Source organism: Otolemur garnettii, unplaced genomic scaffold (genome assembly GCF_000181295.1).
Source record: "Otolemur garnettii isolate 467f Iridium unplaced genomic scaffold, OtoGar3 scaffold00001, whole genome shotgun sequence".
NCBI classification, from domain to species: domain Eukaryota; kingdom Metazoa; phylum Chordata; class Mammalia; order Primates; family Galagidae; genus Otolemur; species Otolemur garnettii.
The window spans coordinates 38,046,583-38,064,975 of record NW_003852396.1 but is presented as its reverse complement, the minus strand read 5'-3'; the positions used below and the strand labels follow the sequence as shown (position 1 = coordinate 38,064,975).

Below are 18,393 nucleotides of genomic sequence, written 5' to 3'. Positions count from 1 at the left end.
TGAGAGTTTGGGGGGGAAAAAAAGGAGGGGGGAGAGAGAGAAAGAATCTGTAGTTCAGACAATTTCCTGGGCATGTTTTCTCCTTTGTGTCCCCCACAGTAGGCCAGTATGAATTTCTAGGACCTGATCAAGGCAGATAGAGGGAAATACAGGGGAGAGTGTAGAGAATATTCTCTTTCTGTTAGCTTCTGGTCAGTTTATCCCTTTCTCCTTTCCTGAAGACAGGTCCACAAATTTGAGATTTTAAAGGCTCAGAGAGTCTCTTTTGCTGAACTCTGAATGTCAATTTCACTTTTTGTGTGTGTGTGAGACAGACTTTTACTTTGTTACCCTCGGTAGAGTGCCATGATGTCATAGCTCATAGCAACCTCAAACTCTTGGTCTCAAGTGATTCTCTTACCTCAGCCTCCCAAGTAGCTGGGACTATAGGTGCCTGTCATAACGCCTGGCTATTATTTAGAGATGGGGTCTTGCTCTTGCTCAGGCTGATCTCAAACTCCTGAGCTCAGGCAATCTACCCGCCTTGGCCTCCCAGAGTGCTAGGATTATAGGCACGAGCCACTGCGCCTGGCCGTCAGTTTTACTTTTTGCTTCCGATTAATCAGTGGCTCTTACTCACCTCAAGCCCAGCCTATGCTCTGGGAGATTAAGGTTGATTGTGATTCTAGCTGGATTGTCTAGCTCTTGTGCTGCGTTAATTCTACAGGGATGAACAGAGCTGGTTGGAGGCATGTAACGTCAGGGCTGTAGGGAGACAGAGCACCAGTACTAAAGCTCCATCTTGGGTACCAGTGTTTGGAGTCCTGGTCTATTAGAGGCTGTGAGGTCCAGCTGGCCCAGAGACTAACATGTGTGAGGAGTGGACTTGAATGAGGGGCCTTGGGGAGTTTTCTGGCCTCCTGCCCATACCAGACATGATGCCTGGGGAACTGGGGTAGGATACTCTGAAACAGGCTGAAATTTATCCTGCTAATTTGTAGGAAAGGGGTTCAAAAAGAAAGTTGCTGTTTTGTTGCTTCCTGGAGCTGTTATTTCTTGCCTGTCCAGTTTGACATCTGCCCTTGGAAGATGCTGCCATTCTACAAAGCCTTATGTTTGCATTCTGAGCCTGACACTTAAAAATGCACCCAAGGAGGCAGCTTGTTAGGGAGTTATGTGGAGTGGCCTCGGCGCCTGACCAAGGAGCCTGAGCTGCATTCCTTCAGAGATTCCCACTCCCATCAGCTAGCAGGGGCTGAGGGAGAGTTTCCAGGAACTTCAGTGGGGTGCAAGCTGGGGACAGGGCCATCCAGCCTGTACTGCAAAGCCATGTGAGACTGCTTTCTCTGGCTTCTTCTCTCACTTGCTCCCAAGCTGGGAAACTATAAGGAACAGAGGACACCTACATGAATGGGGATTATAAAAGGAAATAAAGCAGCAAAGAGGTGCTGGCCCCTGGCCCCTTGGAGATCCCAATCTGATCTGTTGCCAGAGGAATTGGACCCTAAGCCTGGTCCTTTGCTGTATGAGAAAGGGGAAAATGCTGAGAACCAGGAGAAACAGCTGGTTGGAACCAGAGGAGAGTTGGGAGGGAAGCAGCAGACCCAGGGCCCTAGCCGTGGGTGGGGTCCAGGAAGCTAGTATTCTGGAGAAATTCTCAGTGCCTGTTCATACACACATCCCTTCCCTAACTGGTTCTTCCAGTCATGTGTGCATATGTGGGGGGCATGCATGTGGTTAATGACCAAAGGATCTGTGGGGAGGGTTCTGTGGGGCTGGATTCTTCCTTCTACAGGATCAGTGTGATAAGCTTGAGCTCTGGCAATCCCCTTTCAGAGGAGTGCAAAGCAGGAATTCTTCATGATGCTCTTGCCTCTTATTTCCTCATCAAAGCTGGGAAAGGGTAAGACCTCTGGCTTCCCCAGTTGGACTCAATGAGGTGGAGCTTCTCAGGGCCAGGCCTTTGGGGACGAGGGGCCAACTCTCCATCTATCTCCAAGGGCAGCATGGAGTGTCTAAGGAAGCTATGTGGGCAGAAATGCAGGTGAAAGTATGCAGTCTCCAGGCTTCCTGTCTCCCATCCATGTCCCTGCTGAATCTTCCTAGTTTCTCCACCTCTGGCTTCTTTAGCCCTGTCCTCTGCAGGAATTTCTGAGCACTGTTCCTGAGCCTGCTTTTTTACCCCTCTCTGAGCCATTGCGTTGATGTTGTATTTGCTCTCAGTAAGATCCTTAAGTGAATCTAGGATACAAGGTCTGCATGGTCTCTGCACCTTCTCATCCCTGGGGCCCCCTCACATCCTGGAGAGATGACTAGGACTATCTGGAAACAGCTGCAAAAAGGTGGTCAGAAATGGTCTAAATCAGGATATTGGGGGTAGCAGGTGAATTAAGGCTGTGAAGGGACCAAGCTGAGGTTAGAGGAGCGCAGGACTTGGGCTGGGGCCAGCAGTCATTTCCTGGAGAAGTGATTAGTGCCTTGGTTACATCAGAGAGGATGTTAAACATTGCTGGAGAAGAAAGGCTGGCATTAGGGCTGGGCAGCAGGAGCAGGCCTTTCAGGTCTCCCTGAACTCTAGTTTCAGAGGCAGTGCTGACCTTGAGAACCTGCTGTTCCTATGACCTCCTGGGTCACCGATGTGCACCAGCACTGTGCCTCTTTTAACTGTCCTGGGCCTTAGTATCCTACATCTTTTTCTTGGTGTGCTGGATTTGTATTGGTATTAAAGCTGTGATTGTGGGGAAAGAAGGAAGGAGGAAATGAAGAGAAGAAGGGAAATAGGGAAGGATAGAGAAAAAAGAGGGTGAGCCTTGGACTTGTGTCATAGAACTCAGGAGTTATTAGGAACTTTAGAAAGATCTGTCTTTAGTGATTCTCATTTCACCCCTCCTTATCTCCCTCCCTCCCTTCTATCCATCCATTCTTTTCCAGGGAGCATTTGTTAGTATATGGAGACATTTTCAGTGTTACACTGAGAGGTTGCTAATGTCATCTGAAGGATAGAGGCCCAGGTTGTCACTAAATATCTTACACATGGACAGGAAAGTTTACCACCACAAGAATTATCCAACCCAAAGTGTCAATACCTTGGGAAAACCCTGATCTAAAGGGATTGAGGCATATCTTCCTACAGTTTGGAGAATCATGATAAGGATTCTGGCTGGTCATCCAGCCCAAGGCACTGTGCATTGGATGAGGTTAGAATTAATGTTCTCTCTGCCCCAATCTGGACAGTGATACTCTGCTCCTCTTTCATGGGATCAGGGAGACTGTGTCCTGGCATTCTTCCATTCTTAATCTCCTCACCACCCCACCCCTGTAGGATATGTGTGGGGGAATGAAGAAGAAGTAGAGATGCCATCCTAACTCCCCAAGTGCCCCCCAGCAGAGTAGGCAGGAGAAAACATGCAGGGGATGCCCGGTTTGATTTGGCTTCTTGAGGCAGTGCTCCTGGGCCAGCTCTACTTAGTCAGTGCTCTGGAATGGAGACAAGTCATTTTAATGGCATGACTGTGTTACAGGAAAAGATCTGCTCGATTTCTGGGGACTGTGCTTGGAGTTGGGAATCACTTAATCCAGTCCAAAATCCTTTCTTGACCCATCTTTGACTCACAAGTTTACAGAGCTCTATATTGTTCTCACTGCTGTCCCTTTAGCTCTAACTGAAGTCCTCCCCTTACTGCAATCCCTCCAATCTCTGTGAAGCCGTTTCTTAAATTTATTGTGGTTTTTCATGATGGCAATGAGTAGAAGACATGATCTGGGGGAGCCTCAGCTTTGGAAATTGAGGCATCTATAAGCGTACAGGAATTGGTTTTTCTTTTGGGACCTACCCAGGAAAGCTTGCACTCTCAGCTGCTTTTGTTTCTAGTCCTACAGCTCTGTCTTCTGCTGTTTTCCTGAGGTAGGGGATCTGAGCTCCTCTGGATATCAGGTGTCTATAGGACAGATGTGGGACTGGGTGGTGATACCCAGGTTCAATCCTGCTGCTGAGCAGAGACGTTGAAGTGAGCCCTGCTCTACTCTATGTGCTTACCTTGGCAAAGCCTTAATCTGGTCAGTGGTTCTTAGGTCCCAACTTCCAAATATTGGAGCTGGGACAAGGGAAAGGAGAGCAGAGAGGGCTGTATTTACTTAAGAGTCCCCATTGGCCTTGTCATTACTGATTTGCTGTCAGGATTGAGCCAGGGCTGACTCAGCTCACAATACTACTATATTTTAGAAAAGTCTAGGTAAGAGTTGGGGGAGAAGGGGCAGGAGATATCTCTCAAAATCTTCAAAGGCAGGGGTAATGTTTTGGACTTTTCTGAGATTTTCTGGTGATGCCAATACAGTATGCACTGCCAGGGATTTTAAAACTAGTCCTGAGAAGCAATAAGTCTTCCCACCACTACCCTTTGGCCCAGATTCCTTCCAAGCCTTTCACACCTCCCTGTGTCACAGCAGGAGAATTATTTGAAAAGGAGAGTAATGATAGTTCCCTTTTTGCTGAGATCAGCTGTAGTAAAAGAAATTTATAGAACAAATAATTACTGAACACTTCACTACTTACTAATCACGGTTCTGGTTCTGGGATGGCCTCAGTGAATAAGACAAAATCCCTGCCCTAAAGGACTTGTTGAGCAGTCTAATAGAGAGAGGGAGGCCTTTAAAGCCCTGCTCTCTAGTGTTCTTAGAGTTCCTCTGTGCCCTCAAGGAGCAACTGAGTGACCTCTGAAAGCCTTTCTTGCCTTGAACTATGTATCTTTAGCAGAAAAAGGACTAGAACCAAGGAAAGACTTCTGGTGTTGGCTTTGTCCTCTAGCTGGGCACAGGCAGGGGTAGCTGAGCCTGTCTTGTGCAATCCCTGAATTTATAAAGCAGAGGCCAGACAAGGCTGAGCTGAGCTGAACGGGGAGTTGGGGGTGGGGGTGCTCAGTTTCTGGACTTGGAGCCAGGATTTGCTTGCCTCCCCACTGCAGACAGGCAGCTGCATGACTCATGAGCTGAAGAGGCCAGGCAGAAGCCATTCTCTTTGGTTCACAGGAATTCTGCTTGTTTATGTGAGTGTGTGTGTGTGTGTCCATGTGTCCATGTGTTTCCTTCTTCCTTTCTCCTGCTTCTCTAACTTTTCCTCCTCTGCAGGAGATCTGCCTAAGGAGAATCCATATGAGGATGTGGACTTAAAGAGCCGACGAGCAGGACGAAAATCCCAGCAGCTGTCTGAGAACTCCCTGGACTCTTTGCACAGGATGTGGAGTCCTCAGGACAGGAAGTACAACAACCCACCCACACAGGTAATGCAGCCCCAACTTAGGCCTGGGGTCAGCATGAAGACCATAGTGGGGGCTGTCCTTACAAGGCTTGTGCCCACCTTCTCAGGCTTAAACCTCACTAGTGCTTGACAGAGGAGATACTCAGCAAAGAGTTCTGTCCCTCAGATACTTCCACTATGTTGAAATCTCTATAGACAATTGGGATGGACTCTGAGGGGACCCTGTCCTACTTTCTCTCCCTCACTACTTGGACTCTGATCTGCAAAGCTAACCCAGGAGCCCCTGCAGTCTCCTGTCTTATTATTTTCCCTCCCCTTCTGTGGGAAACAGGAAGACAGGGCCCTGATTGGAGTCTTGGTTTTCTGCAACTCTGTTAGAAATTATCTCAGTACTGGTGTTAGGGGGCCAAATATAGGCCCCCAAACTAGATTTGGAAAGCCAGACAAGTGCCTGTGACATCTGGATCCCCTCCTGCCAGAGGAAATGAGAATAAATCTTTGAAGAATGGACAGAGAGAAGACTGAATCAGAGGAAAGGTGAAAGGTCAAAGGGAGCTCTTAGACTGGCCTTGTCCACGGTGACAGGAGGCAGGTCGATGGGGAGGCCAGAGAATATGTACGTGATTCCTTCTGGCTTTGGAATCACTTGATTGTTTCTCTAGGTTTATTCTCTAATGTGCTCTGTTCAAACAGGCTTCCATTGAATTTGTATTGTCAGACTGTTTGGGTGGGAAAAGGAAAGTAGGACCTATGGAAGAAGGAGGAGTTGCTGCAGAGTAAGGAGAGGCAGTTCTAGATCCAGACAATGGCGGGAGTCTGCAGGGGTGCCTGCCTTCTGAGCACTGAGCAGGACCCACTTCGAGGAAGGTGCCCTGTGTTGAAAGATGTTCATGTAGAGGGAGGCAACAAGTAGATCAGGGCTGGGAGGAGTCAGTCCAGGACCTTGAGGGAGCATGAGCCAAACTGAGTGTGAGGCTTGCCTGGTCCAGCTTTGGGACCAGAGTCAGAGCCCAGTGCCCTTGTGTTGCCCCTTGAAGAAGAAAGAAGGGCCAGGCTGCTTGGATCACTCAGCAGAGCAGTATGGCATGTAGCTTATGGCCCCTGCTAACAGAAACCTTTTGGACTGGCTCAAGGACTGAGTTAGGGAAGACTGGTTCCATCATCCAGGCTGAGTAATCCTTGTCGCAAAGCTCAGAAGGAGCTCCTCCCTGCATCCCCCCTCCCAAAATCTCACTTTGCCTTCTTTTTGCTGTCAAATGAGAACACAGGTTTTTTTAGTCTGTTCTTTTTTTTCTGGCAGAAGTAGTAAAGCTTTTCTGGCTAATTAGCAGCTGATTTGCAGCTAAGGTCTTAAAAGAGAGATGGAAATTCCAGGTTGGAATTGGGGGTAGCCAAGGATGCCAGCCTATGCCTTGGTTCTAGCCAAAGCATCTATGATGAGTTCCTGTCCCATGTCCTCTCCCCATGCCAGCTCCCCCTGAAACCTAGCAGCCAGTCCCTGCGTAGTGGGAATTGGTCAGAAAGGAAGAGCCACCGGCTGCCACGATTACCCAAGAGGCACAGCCATGACGACATGCTACTGCTGGCTCAACTAAGCCTGCCATCTTCACCCTCCAGCCTCAACGAAGACAGCCTCAGCACCACAAGCGAGCTGTTGTCCAGCCGCCGGGCCCGCCGCATTCCCAAGGTATCCTCCCTAAAAGGAGCCCTCTGGGACTGGGCAGGTGGGTGGGCAGGCAGCCAGCCCTTCTCTCTCTTTCTTTCCCTAATCTGGGCTACTTCCTCTATTCCCTTTGAATAAATTCTGAGTCTGTACACTGGCCTCTTTTCCATCTCGTTAATTCCCTTTTCTTATCAATAAAGATGCAGTTACTAATTAAATGCTCAGATGTTAGAGGAAAGAAAGGCCAGCAGAAGCTCCCCATTAGTGAGTATGGTGTATGAATTTTGGGGTCTCTGTGTACACATAAACATTTCTAGGCTTTGAAGGACCGAGGACTCAACTACGGGTCTTCCTTTCTATACCTCTCAGAATTAAAGATTTTGCAGCAGTGATTTTCATACATGGCAGCCAGGCCCAAATCCTAAGCCCAAAGCTGCAGGATTTAGCCAAATGATATTTTTAGCCTGCAGACAATGCTTGGGTATATTGGGAATTTAGCTTCTTCCTGTCAGGCCCCCAGGTTATGGCCCAGAGGGGAAAGGCTAGAAACCTTGTTCCTGTTATTATATCTGAGAAGCTTTTTGTCTCAGTTGGTGCAATGACTCCTGGGACCCAGGAGCTCCCATCCTGTCTAGTTTGATCACAGTTCCTTCCTCTGGGAAGCTAAGTTTAGTGTCCTTGTCTTGGGGCAAGAAACTACTCCTAGGACCAGGGGGATGGAAAGCTACTAGGTGTGGCTGCCGAGTCTCAATGTGGGGTCAGTTCACTAGGGAATCAGTCCTGGGCCCAATGGGTGGGGTGCAGAAAGCTTGCACCAGCAAGAATAGGAGTGGGCTCTTACTCAGCCTTGTTGGAATTAGGGGCAGCTGGTTACCTCACCCTCCCTACTTTTTTCACCCAGCTTGTCCAAAGAATTAACTCCATCTACAATGCCAAGAGGGGAAAGAAGAGGTTAAAAAAGCTGTCTATGTCCAGCATTGAGACAGCATCACTGAGAGGTAGGCTTTGATGCCTGAGTTGGTTCAGGTGTCTGGGGTCCTTGGGCATTTGGAATGAGGAGAGGCATCAGTTTACCCATCTGTGGACCAGTCACAGAGTCCTTCTGCCTTCCAGGAGGATAGAGCCCTGCCTGGAAATGGCCATATAGGAGGGAGAGCCAGAGAAAGGAGAAAACACTGGGATGGGTTCCTCTAGGCTTTGGGCTATGAGGCCCTGAGTAGGGAGGTGGGTGTGGGAATTTGCTTCTGGCAAAAGGAAAGGCCAGGCTTACTGAGCATTGTGGTCTGCTTCCCATTTCAAATCTTGGCCTCCTGAAGGCAAGGCCCTTATGTTCCAGGCCTGTAGGCCTCTCTGCTGGCTTAGCCTCTAACTCAGGCCCTCAGCTTCTCTTGAATTAAGCCTGCATAAGGGTTTGTATATAGATTGGCATCCACAATCTAAGCTCTGGGAGACCTTGGCCCCAGGCCAATCAGCTCCTGTCCACAAACGCCTGACCCTGAGCCCACAGGAGCCCAGAATAAGTACAGATCTAGACTCTGTGAGAAGAATGGGAGGGGGGCACAGAAAACATTTGTTGTGGGCCAGTGGCTCAGCAAGCATGCACTCCTGCTGTTATTTTTCCAGATGAGAATAGTGAGAGCGAGAGCGACTCTGACGACAGGTTCAAAGGTGAGGCACAGCTCCCTGAGAGCACAGAACCCCTTGCCAGCCCTAGCTGTAGGGAATTAGCCTTTTCTTTCTCTGTATGTGTTTTTCCAGCATCCCAAACTGGCCTGATGTGAAGAGGCAACAGGCAGACAATATAGCAGGCCAAAGGGCAGAGAACCATGTCCATTCTTAACAGATGTGTGAGCTCAGCCCTGCAAGGTTAAATCCAAGTGTCTCCCTTTGCCAAATTTAAGGCTGGCAACCCAGCCTACTTTCCCAAGCCATTGTCCATGAGAACTGTTGCTAGATTTGTTTGGTAAATGTTATAAGTCTAGAGGGTTAGAGATGAGTTCAAAAGATATAAGTACTTCTTTTGGCAAGAAAAATGTGCCACAGACTGAAGAAATGGGTCCTCTAGAAGCCTGAGGCCACCCATCTTCCCTGTCCTACAAGTAGAGACTGCCACCTCCCTGAAAAGGTTCTGGGACCTTCATATTCCAAGGGACTTGGAAAGCATAAATCTTTGTGCTTTCTTTAATGGGAACATCTGCCTATACCTTCCTGGAAGATTAAAAGTATGTGGGAGCTCACTCCCTCTTCCTTTCCTCACTGGTCCCCCAGGCAGCTGGGCAAGTGCCCCTTGGACTTAGGGACAGGGACAAAGGGCCCAAGTTCAAGAACTCTGATAGAGCCCAAGGACGAAGCTTTTGTGAACATTGCCATCTTTTGATTCCTTTGGCAGAGGAACAAAGTGGGTGGGTGCCAATGATACATCTTGGGTTTGCCTGGCCTAGGCAGTCCTTCTGGCCCCAGCTTGGCCTACAGAGGTTCCAGGTAGACCAGACCAGCATCTTCCCTGTATTAGTGCAGCGTCTTTGTGTAGGAGTCAGTACCTCATGCCTACCACTTCTCCCCAAACCTAGCTGGGGGTGGGTGTCAGACTAAGCTCCTGTGCTTAAAGGTAATCCACAATAAAGAGGGTCAAGCCAGGGGTGGAGGGGCTAATGTGAGGTCTGTGAGGGTGCAGGCTGCTGCCCCCTGATCTGTGCCTGCCCTCAGCCCACACGCAGCGTCTAGTCCACATCCAGTCAGTGCTGAAGCGTGCACCCAGCTATCGGACCTTGGAGCTGGAGCTGCTTGAGTGGCAGGAGCGGGAGCTTTTTGAGTACTTCGTGGTGGTGTCACTCAAGAAGAAGCCATCCCGTAACATCTACCTCCCTGAAGTCTCCTACCAGTTTCCTAAGGTGAGGAGGGAAGAGAGGGCTTCAGAGGTGTGGGCCAGTACTTATTCAGAGGAGAGCTGAGAGAGTGCCTCTCAATGTGATTAGAATAGAATACCATGTAAGTCACTCACTTAATGTATATAATTCAGTGGTTTTTAGTATATTCAGAGTTCTTCAGTGATCATCACAATGAATTTTAGAACCTTTTTTGTCACCCTGAAGAGAAACCCTATACCCACTAGCAGTCATTCCCCATTTCTCTATACTTTCTTAGCACTCCTTCTCCACTGTCCCCAGCCAGCCTTCCTGGCCTTCTTTCTCTTCCTTTAACACTCAAGCCCTTTCTCTCTGCTGTTGCCTCTCCTAGGAATGTTCTTTCTCCAACACTTCCCGTGGCTGCTAGCTCTCAGTCTCCGCTCACACAGTATGTCTTTCAGGAGGTCTGTCCAGATACCCTAATTGTGCCTCCTCCTGCCCAGTTCTCTGTGTCACATATCCCTGCTCTTTCTTTTGTTGAACTCACTGAAATTTTGTGGTTGATTCACTCTCCTGACCAGAATGTGCATGGTCAGGCATCGTGTCTATTTTGTTTCCTGTCAATAGTCCATCACACAACACGGTATCAGAAGCCACATAGAAAAATGCTCTGATGACATTTACTGAATGAATGAATGAAGCCTCAGCTCATAACTCTGGCTCTGTTAGAATTAGGAGTGGGATGAGGGTTGATGAGAACATGCCAGTTGGCAGGATGGCATTAGGGCTCTCAGGGAAAGAAAAGCTTCTCAGCAACCCCTGCCATCCTACCCTCAGGGTCTATGTCATCTCTTCCTATATTTCTCTTCCCTGCAGCTGGACAGACCCACCAAGCAGATGCGAGAGGCAGAGGAAAGGCTCAAAGCTATTCCCCAATTTTGCTTCCCTGATGCCAAGGACTGGCTCCCTGTGTCAGAGTATAGTAGGTGAGGCCTGGCCTGGCCTGGCTAGTGGGAGGAAGGGGTCATAGCCTATCCCCATGACAGTGGACAACCTGAATGGCACCTACCCTGGTTGCAGCTGGCTCTCCTACAGCAACCTGGCCCTTTATCTCACCCCTGACATGTGTACCTATTCTTGGGGGTTGTTTCCTGGGACCTTTGATACCTCCCTGATGCCAGACCTCTCCCTGTTCCAGTGAGACCTTTTCTTTCATGCTGACTGGGGAAGATGGCAGCAGACGTTTTGGCTACTGCAGGCGCTTATTGGTGAGTAGAGCCAGTCAGTCTTCAGGGGCTGGCAGGCAGGGGATGGGCCAGTGTGTATGTGCATATGTGCACCTGCACTCTTCTTTAACTTAGCTTGTGTCAAATCCTATGTTCTGCTCTCTGAGGCCACTCCTCTCCTCCTGCCAACAGCTTTTCTATACATTTTATTTGCAATCATTTCTTTGGAATTACAGGCTCTGATCATTGATCTCTGGTTGCATAATCATATTAACCCCAGCAATACATGTATACGCAAGAGGTTGGATGAAGGACAACCTTCTTCACCTCCATACCTGCCCAGCCTAAAGTGTGAAGGAGTCCTGCCAGTTAGCTGGTACAGCTAGAGATGCTAGAGATTGAGCAGGGACAGAGAAGTACCTTCTCTGGAATTCTGGTAGAGATACCTGGAACTTAGGGGAAAGGGATTGGGTTTTGAAAATATAAACCATTTTGTAGAGAGAAGTCCTTTCCCCATCTCCTTTCCCATTAGTCCTGGGGACTAGATTGAGGGAGAGCTGGGAGGGTGAGGGGGGGAAGACCTGGCTGTGTTGCACTCTACCGTGGGAGGCATTGGGTTATTAACAAAGTTTTGGGTTTCCAGGCCTTAGTGGGAGAAGGCCTCACCCAATACCACCTAGAGGTAAATGGGAGGATCCTAGGCAGGGATAATGTATAGCAGGAACTCTAAGGATTCTGGGCTATTCATTTAATCATTCATTCATTCAGAAACAATAGTCATCGCTTATCAAAAATTCTGACCTTTTCAGGTCAGGCCACATGCTGATGGCACATAAAGATGAGTTCAATGCAAAACCTGCTCTCAAGGAACTTCAGTCTGTTAGAGAAGGTTGGACTTTCAACATGGAAGGAAAAGGCCAAGGGAATAAACTTTTGTTTAGGACCTGTCATGTTCCAACCTGAATGCTTTAAATATTTTTTTTGTTTTGAGACAGAGTCTTACTCTGTTGCTCTGAGTAGAGCACCACAGTGTCATAGCTCACAGCAACCTCAAACTCTTGAGCTCAAGTGAGATAACTCCTGCTTCAGCCTCCCAAATAGCAGGAACTACAGGTGCCTGCTATACCACCAGGCTAATTTTTTCTCTTCTTAGTAGAGATGGGGGTCTTGCTCTTGCTCAGGTCTCAAACTCCTAAGCTCAAGCAATCCTCCTGCCTTGGCCTCCCAGAGTATTGGGATTACAGGTGTAAGCCACCGTGCCTAGCCTAAATATGTCTTTTTAAAAAAAGTTTTCACAATAGCCTTTAGCAGCGTTTCTTAACCTGTGGGTTGCGACCCCTTTGTAACAATGAAAATACATCGCGGCATTAGGAAGGTTGAGAACCACTGGCCTATAGGATATTAATTGTTCCTGATCCATAAATTAGGAAATCAAGATTCAGAGGTAAAATGACTTACCCAAGGTCACACAGAGCCAGAATGGACTCCCAAGTCCTTTATCACCAATCTGGTACTCTTGGGTCACTGGAAAGGATGGTCTAGGGAGAAGGGATGTTTGGATATGGAATGCCCAGTGAGGGACTAAGAGCATGTAGAGCAGTAGATATGCCAGGTGGAGAGCCAGGCAGAGGCCAGCATGCCCCTGGCTCCCCTGGGCCTCCTGGGCCTGGAGAGGAGTGTTCCACATGCTGCCTTGGCTGAAGCATAGATGGAGCAGAGCTGCTCCTCTGCAGTGGGTCTGCTGCCCCCAGGGAAAAGCGTGTTTGTCCTGGCGTGCTCAGAGAGGGCCTGGGCTGGGTCCCTGCCAAGGGGGCTGGCACTAGCTCGGCATTCCTGCAGATTGGACACAATGATTCTAACCCAAATCCCACATACTTGATTTAATCACTTGGGGCTTTAGGGGAGGCGGGGGAGAGGGAGAGAGAGAGGAGTGAGTTTCAGACCTAATATGGACAAAAACAGATTCTGCCTTCTCTTCAGATGTGTGACGTGTGGCCAGCAGGTTTGGAGACTGAAATAGCCCCATCTGTATTTGCTTAGCAGTCTGCATGAAGGGCCAGCACCTGCTGCTCTGCTCCTTCCCACTTGGCCTTGTGGGGCACTCCAGGCCTCTGAGCCCAGGGGCAGCCATAGAGCTCTGCCAGCCCCTTGCTGGAGAATGGACTCTGGCCTCCATGTGGGGGCTCCAAAACTGGGGAGCTCTCAGTATGTGTTGCCTTCTCCAACTGCCCAGCTTTAAAATTTTTTTTTCTTTGTTCTCCTTTACTCCATAGCATACCTCTATCATGTGCTTTTGTTCCCTTTCTCTTCTTTCCTACCAGAAAGCAGCACATTTAGAGGTAAGACAGCAGAAACAGGGCCAGAACCGACTCCTGCCTCCATGACTTCTAGATACATGATCTTAGACAGTGGCTTAATCTTTCTGAACTCCAGTTGCCTCATTTATAAGATGGGGATGATAATTCCTCTCTCACAAGTTTTGTGTAAAGTACCAACCCCAGGGTGACATAGTAAACATTCAATAAATAGTAGCTCCCTTCTCTTGTTTGTTTTCAGTTTGCTCTCTCAGAATAGGGGTGGATCAAAGAAGAGAGAAAAGAACAACCAAAAGAAGGGGAAAAAAAACAACCCCCCCCAAAGGATGTTTTGAAGAATGTCTCCTGTGAGACGGGTTTCTTAGCTTGCTCCTGAGAATGTACCCAAGACTGTCATATCTGCTGGGGTCCTAGCCTTAGGGATATGAATCCACAATTCACCCTGTAGCCTTTACCAAACTTCTTGCCAACCCCTGTCTAGTGTCCTGGGAAGAAGGATAAGCCTATATGGAGCTTGGCAGGAGCTGGGCACCTCAGGCTGGAAGACCCACCATAGGTAGAGGCCTGCCCTAAAGAGTAGTGGCCTTTCTCTTGAAGACCTGGCTGAGTAGAGTTTTAGAAGAAGCTTGGAGTCTTTCTCCACTCGAAAGGCAGTCCCTAGTCCTTAGTTCCCAAGGAAAAAGAGCCAGACATGGTAATCATGCATTCTCTCTGTCTGTGTCTCTCTCTTCCTCATCCTGGTCCAGCCAAGTGGGAAAGGGCCCCGGTTGCCAGAGGTGTACTGTGTCATCAGCCGCCTTGGCTGCTTCGGCTTGTTTTCCAAGGTAAGAGGCCCTGGCTTGCTTCCCTCCCTCTCCCCCCAGCTGACAGCTCCCATAGGAGTATCTGCAGCCAACTTAGATGAGAAAACCACCTGTGTGCATGTGAGAGGGAGAGAGAACATAAGAGCAAGCTCTCTGACTCCCTTATTCCCAATCCTGGCTCCCTGCTGAGCTGGCTGGCATTTCTCCAGCTCCTGTGCTGGCAGTGTCTACCTGTCACAGCCCACCCTGGGCCATAGGCAGAGCCAGAGTCCTTGGGGAATTTAGAGTTACCAGGGAGCTAACTGTCAGTGGTATTTCTTGGGAATGGAAGCAAGGCCAGTTAGGGAACAGAGTAATCACTAAGCACCAAGGAAAACGAGAAGGGTGTGAAGATCCTGGCAAGACAGTCCTCCCGTCTCCCAGCTTCTGGTTTAGCCTGGTCAGATGCCAGGTTGCCCTCTTCTTTGCCCAGGAGGCAGGGAAGGGTGGCACTCTGAAACCCTTTCTCTTTGGGCTGCTGGTGGTGAGCACAGGTCTTGGATGAGGTGGAGCGCCGACGTGGGATCTCTGCTGCATTGGTCTATCCCTTCATGAGAAGTCTCATGGAGTCACCCTTCCCAGCCCCAGGGAAGACCATCAAGGTGAAGACATTCCTGCCTGGTGCTGGCAATGAGGTAGGGATCACTGTTGTCTTTTTTCTCAGGCTGGGGTCTGGGACTGGAGTAGGGCCCGGCTAGCAAAGGTTATGGTCTCTGGGAGGTACAGAGCACAGTTCCTCCCTCAACCATGTTCATCCACCTCAAAAGTAGGGATGGAAAATGAATGATGGGGCTTCAAATGTTGCTCAGCTCTCTGCTCCTCCAAGGAGCCTTCCCCGGCCTGTTTGGACTAAACCTCATTCCACTCGCTCTCCTTTTGTTCATTCATTAAATATTTTCTACAAAGCACATCATAGATTATACAGACCTTGGGCAGAGTAAAAGAGAGTAAAATGAAGTAAAAGAGACACAGCTCTGTCCTCGTGGAGTTCACAGTCCAGTGGGAGATAATGATAGTGATTAAATACTTTTGCATATAAATAGATGATTCCTGAATGTGTTAAGAACAAAATGAAAGCACAGGATCCTATGAGAGTGTGTAACAAGGGGTATGCTTTAGATTAGGGGGCCTGGGAAGGCCATCTCTGAGAGAGTGACATTTTTAGCAGAGACCTAAGCAGTGAGTAGGAGGCAACTAAATGCACTGGGGGGAGAGAGACTGACAGAGAAGGGTATAGATCGGAGGGACTCATTCCAGGGAGAGGGAATAGCATATTCAGAGGCCAAAGTTGGGAATGTGCCAGCCAAAACAGTTGAGAGTGTAGTGGACAGGAGTGGATCTGCAGGTGAGGATCTAATCATGATGTGTCTGCTAAGCCAAGTTACAGATTGTGGATTTTATCTAAAGTACGGTTACAGTAAGATCTGATGTACGTTTAAAAGCTCACTGTGGCTGCTGTGCAGATAGCAGGTTACTGTGAAAACAGGGAGATCAGCTAGGATACTATTGCAGCAGTACAGGCAAGAGATAACAGCAGCTTGGATGAAGGTGAGGGAGAAAAGATGAAGAGAAAGAGGTGAATTTGAGATGTATTTTAGAATTAGGACCAGTAGCACATTGTTTGGTTGGAAATAAGGAATAAGTGTGTTGTGGAGACTTTTAAGGCCAACTCTCAGTTTTTCCATGTGAGCAACAGGGTGGATGATGGAGCCATATATACTGAGCTGGGGGTGCCTGAAAGCAGCTGATGAGGAGGAAGATTTTGTACGTATTAAGTTTGAGGCACCCAGGAGAAGGCACTGAGTAGCAAAGAGTGGGGATGGGGAAGAGAAGAGAGCCCAGACCTTCATCCCCTTTAGCCCTGAGGAGCGCCACCATACAGGCCCTGCATGAGAGGAGCCCTGAAGATAGATAAGAAGTGGACACCAGGAGAGGGGCGTGGCTCAGAAGCTGAGGAAAGGGAATGCCTTGAGAAGGAAGAAGAGGTCAGGATGAGGCTGGCAAGAGAGTTGACAAGGGCAGGTTTCAGAAGGGGGGGCAGGACCCCAGAAGCCATGGTGGAGTGAGCTGAGAGTGAATGGGGTGAGGAAGAGGAAACAGGCTGTATAGATAGATGTCTTTGCAAGAGGCTTAGGTGTGAAGAGGAGCAAGGAAGGGGCAGCAGTTGAAATTTGGAGCCAAGGAAGAGTCTATTAAAGGTGGTTGTTCAGATGCTGGTGGGAATGGCCCCCAGAGCAAGAGGGTGAAGATGCAAGAGACAGCGGGGATAATCACAATGTCACTGGGAGGGTGTGGGTACTCGGCTCCACAGAGGGATTGGTTTTGTTAGGAGAGAAGGGAAGAGTGGAGACTGGTAGATTTTGAATTCTCACCTGATGGCTTAGATTTGCTCCAAATAGAAAGAGTTATCCTCTGAGGAAAGGATGACTTAGGAGAGGGAAAAAGAAATAAATTAGTTGAAGAAAAAAAAGAAAGAAAGAAATAGTTGTTGTTCTGCTCGGGTGGGCAGGGCAGAATACCCTTCCTCTGTCCAGACCCCAGTCTGGGCTGTTGCCATTTAGGCTCATTCAGCCCCACTGGGCTTGATCTCCTTGAGGGCAGGGATGAATGAAGGCACCTAGGGCATAGGAGCAGCGTCTGTGGACTCCTGATCCCTGGGGGTTCTGGACTGTGGGTAGTGGGAGTGTGAGCCAGGTACCAGAGAGCAGGCAGGGCCTGTTGGGTTTCGTACAGGGAGCTTGTGACATCTTCCTAGGTGGGGACTGGGACTATGGCAGATATAACTGTGGTATGGCAATGCTTCAGCACACATTTACTGAGCATTTGGGAAGTGTCCAACACCATGCTAATCATTGGGCCTTCTAGGAGCTCACTGTCCATCAGGAGAGGCAGTGTAAACATTGTTAGCAACCTGTGCCCATTTTGCGGTTTCTTTGGGGCACAGAAAGATGAATACTGAGCTAGGAGTTAGAATTCCTTTACTCACTTGAACCCAGAGGAACAAATAAGATGACTTGGGGTAAAAACCCTTTAAAAACATTAGCTCTGATACTATAGCACTGTAAGAGAGGAATTGGTTTCTCACCCTAGTTCTCAGGGGGCCTGCACATCCATGCTGCCTACAGACACTGAGGGACCAAGGATGAAACTGGGCAGTCCCCAGTGACGGCTGCTTCAGCATGGCCTGAGGGTTGGCAGTTCCTCTTGCTCTCACTGCTGAGGTCAGCTGCTACCCCCTACCCCCATGACTGTCCCTGGAGAAGTGGCTCTGTGAGCCATACCATTGACCTTGGGAGGGAAGAGAGCCAGGCCTGGCCCTGATAAGACAGTCCTGCTTCCTGCCAGGGTTATGGAATGGCCAGCCCTTCCTTGTGTTTTCCTTGTGCCTGGCACAAGGATGATGATGATAAAGGCCAGGATGGCAGGACAAACATAGACTCTGGAAGGAAACTCTTGCTAGCAGGAAAGGGAGGAGGCATGGCAGCAAGGACACCAGCATCTTTGCCTTTACACAGATGGCTGAGAATAGAGTCTTGGGATGTGGAGATGATGCTCTTACTATGGCCTGGAGAGCAGTGATCAAGTCTGGTCAGCATGGGGGCCAAGAACTTTGGGGGAGATGGACAAGAAAGTAGGAAGGCCCCTATAGGTGAGGCTCTGTGGTTCCCTCCTTCTACTCATCTGCTGGAGCAGATCCTGATGCATAGTCCTTCTACTATGGAGACTTCCTCTCTTTCATAGTCAGCCCTGTGACCCACAGGCTGGGTGTCTGAGTGCTATAGTCAGAGGGGCAGAGCTGTGGTCTGTGAGAAGGGGAAACTGGGTCTTGTTGCGTAGTGTGCTTTGTGTAGGGACTCAAGGTGGCACGACTTTCCCCATCGCTCTCCTGTAGGTGTTAGAGCTACGGCGGCCCATGGATTCCCGGCTGGAGCATGTGGACTTTGAGTGTCTTTTCACCTGCCTCAGCGTGCGCCAGCTCATCCGCATCTTTGCCTCACTGCTACTGGAGCGCCGGGTCATTTTTGTGGCTGATAAGCTCAGGTAGGGCCCAGCAGGGCAAGGTAGAGGACAGGGAGACATACCTGCTAAGTATTTATGAGCCCTGCCATATTCCAGAGACTGTGGTATTGGCACGTGGGGGGTGTATCTGTGTGTGTGCATGTGTGTGTGGTGAGATAAAGACCAAATGGAAAAGTGAAGGGTTAGCAAACCAAGGAAGAGAGGATAGTTGAGGAGCAGAGTTTGGGAGCACATGGATGATAGCACTG

The 18,393-nt window shown here is 49.1% G+C and overlaps 1 protein-coding gene across 2 annotated transcripts in view; it reads left to right on the top strand.

The window, feature by feature from the left end:
• ST5 (suppression of tumorigenicity 5) overlaps positions 1 to 18,393 on the top strand; it is a 117,095-nt gene that overhangs the window by 90,101 nt on the left and 8,601 nt on the right. For both annotated transcript variants that reach the window (XM_012803569.2, XM_023514661.1), the window contains exons 5-14: positions 5,104 to 5,255; positions 6,705 to 6,920; positions 7,798 to 7,894; positions 8,520 to 8,564; positions 9,603 to 9,787; positions 10,619 to 10,728; positions 10,941 to 11,010; positions 14,030 to 14,107; positions 14,620 to 14,760; positions 18,018 to 18,166. In XM_012803569.2, the coding sequence (XP_012659023.1) occupies positions 5,104 to 5,255; positions 6,705 to 6,920; positions 7,798 to 7,894; positions 8,520 to 8,564; positions 9,603 to 9,787; positions 10,619 to 10,728; positions 10,941 to 11,010; positions 14,030 to 14,107; positions 14,620 to 14,760; positions 18,018 to 18,166 (1,243 nt within the window). The remainder of the gene's footprint in view (positions 1 to 5,103; positions 5,256 to 6,704; positions 6,921 to 7,797; positions 7,895 to 8,519; positions 8,565 to 9,602; positions 9,788 to 10,618; positions 10,729 to 10,940; positions 11,011 to 14,029; positions 14,108 to 14,619; positions 14,761 to 18,017; positions 18,167 to 18,393) is intronic.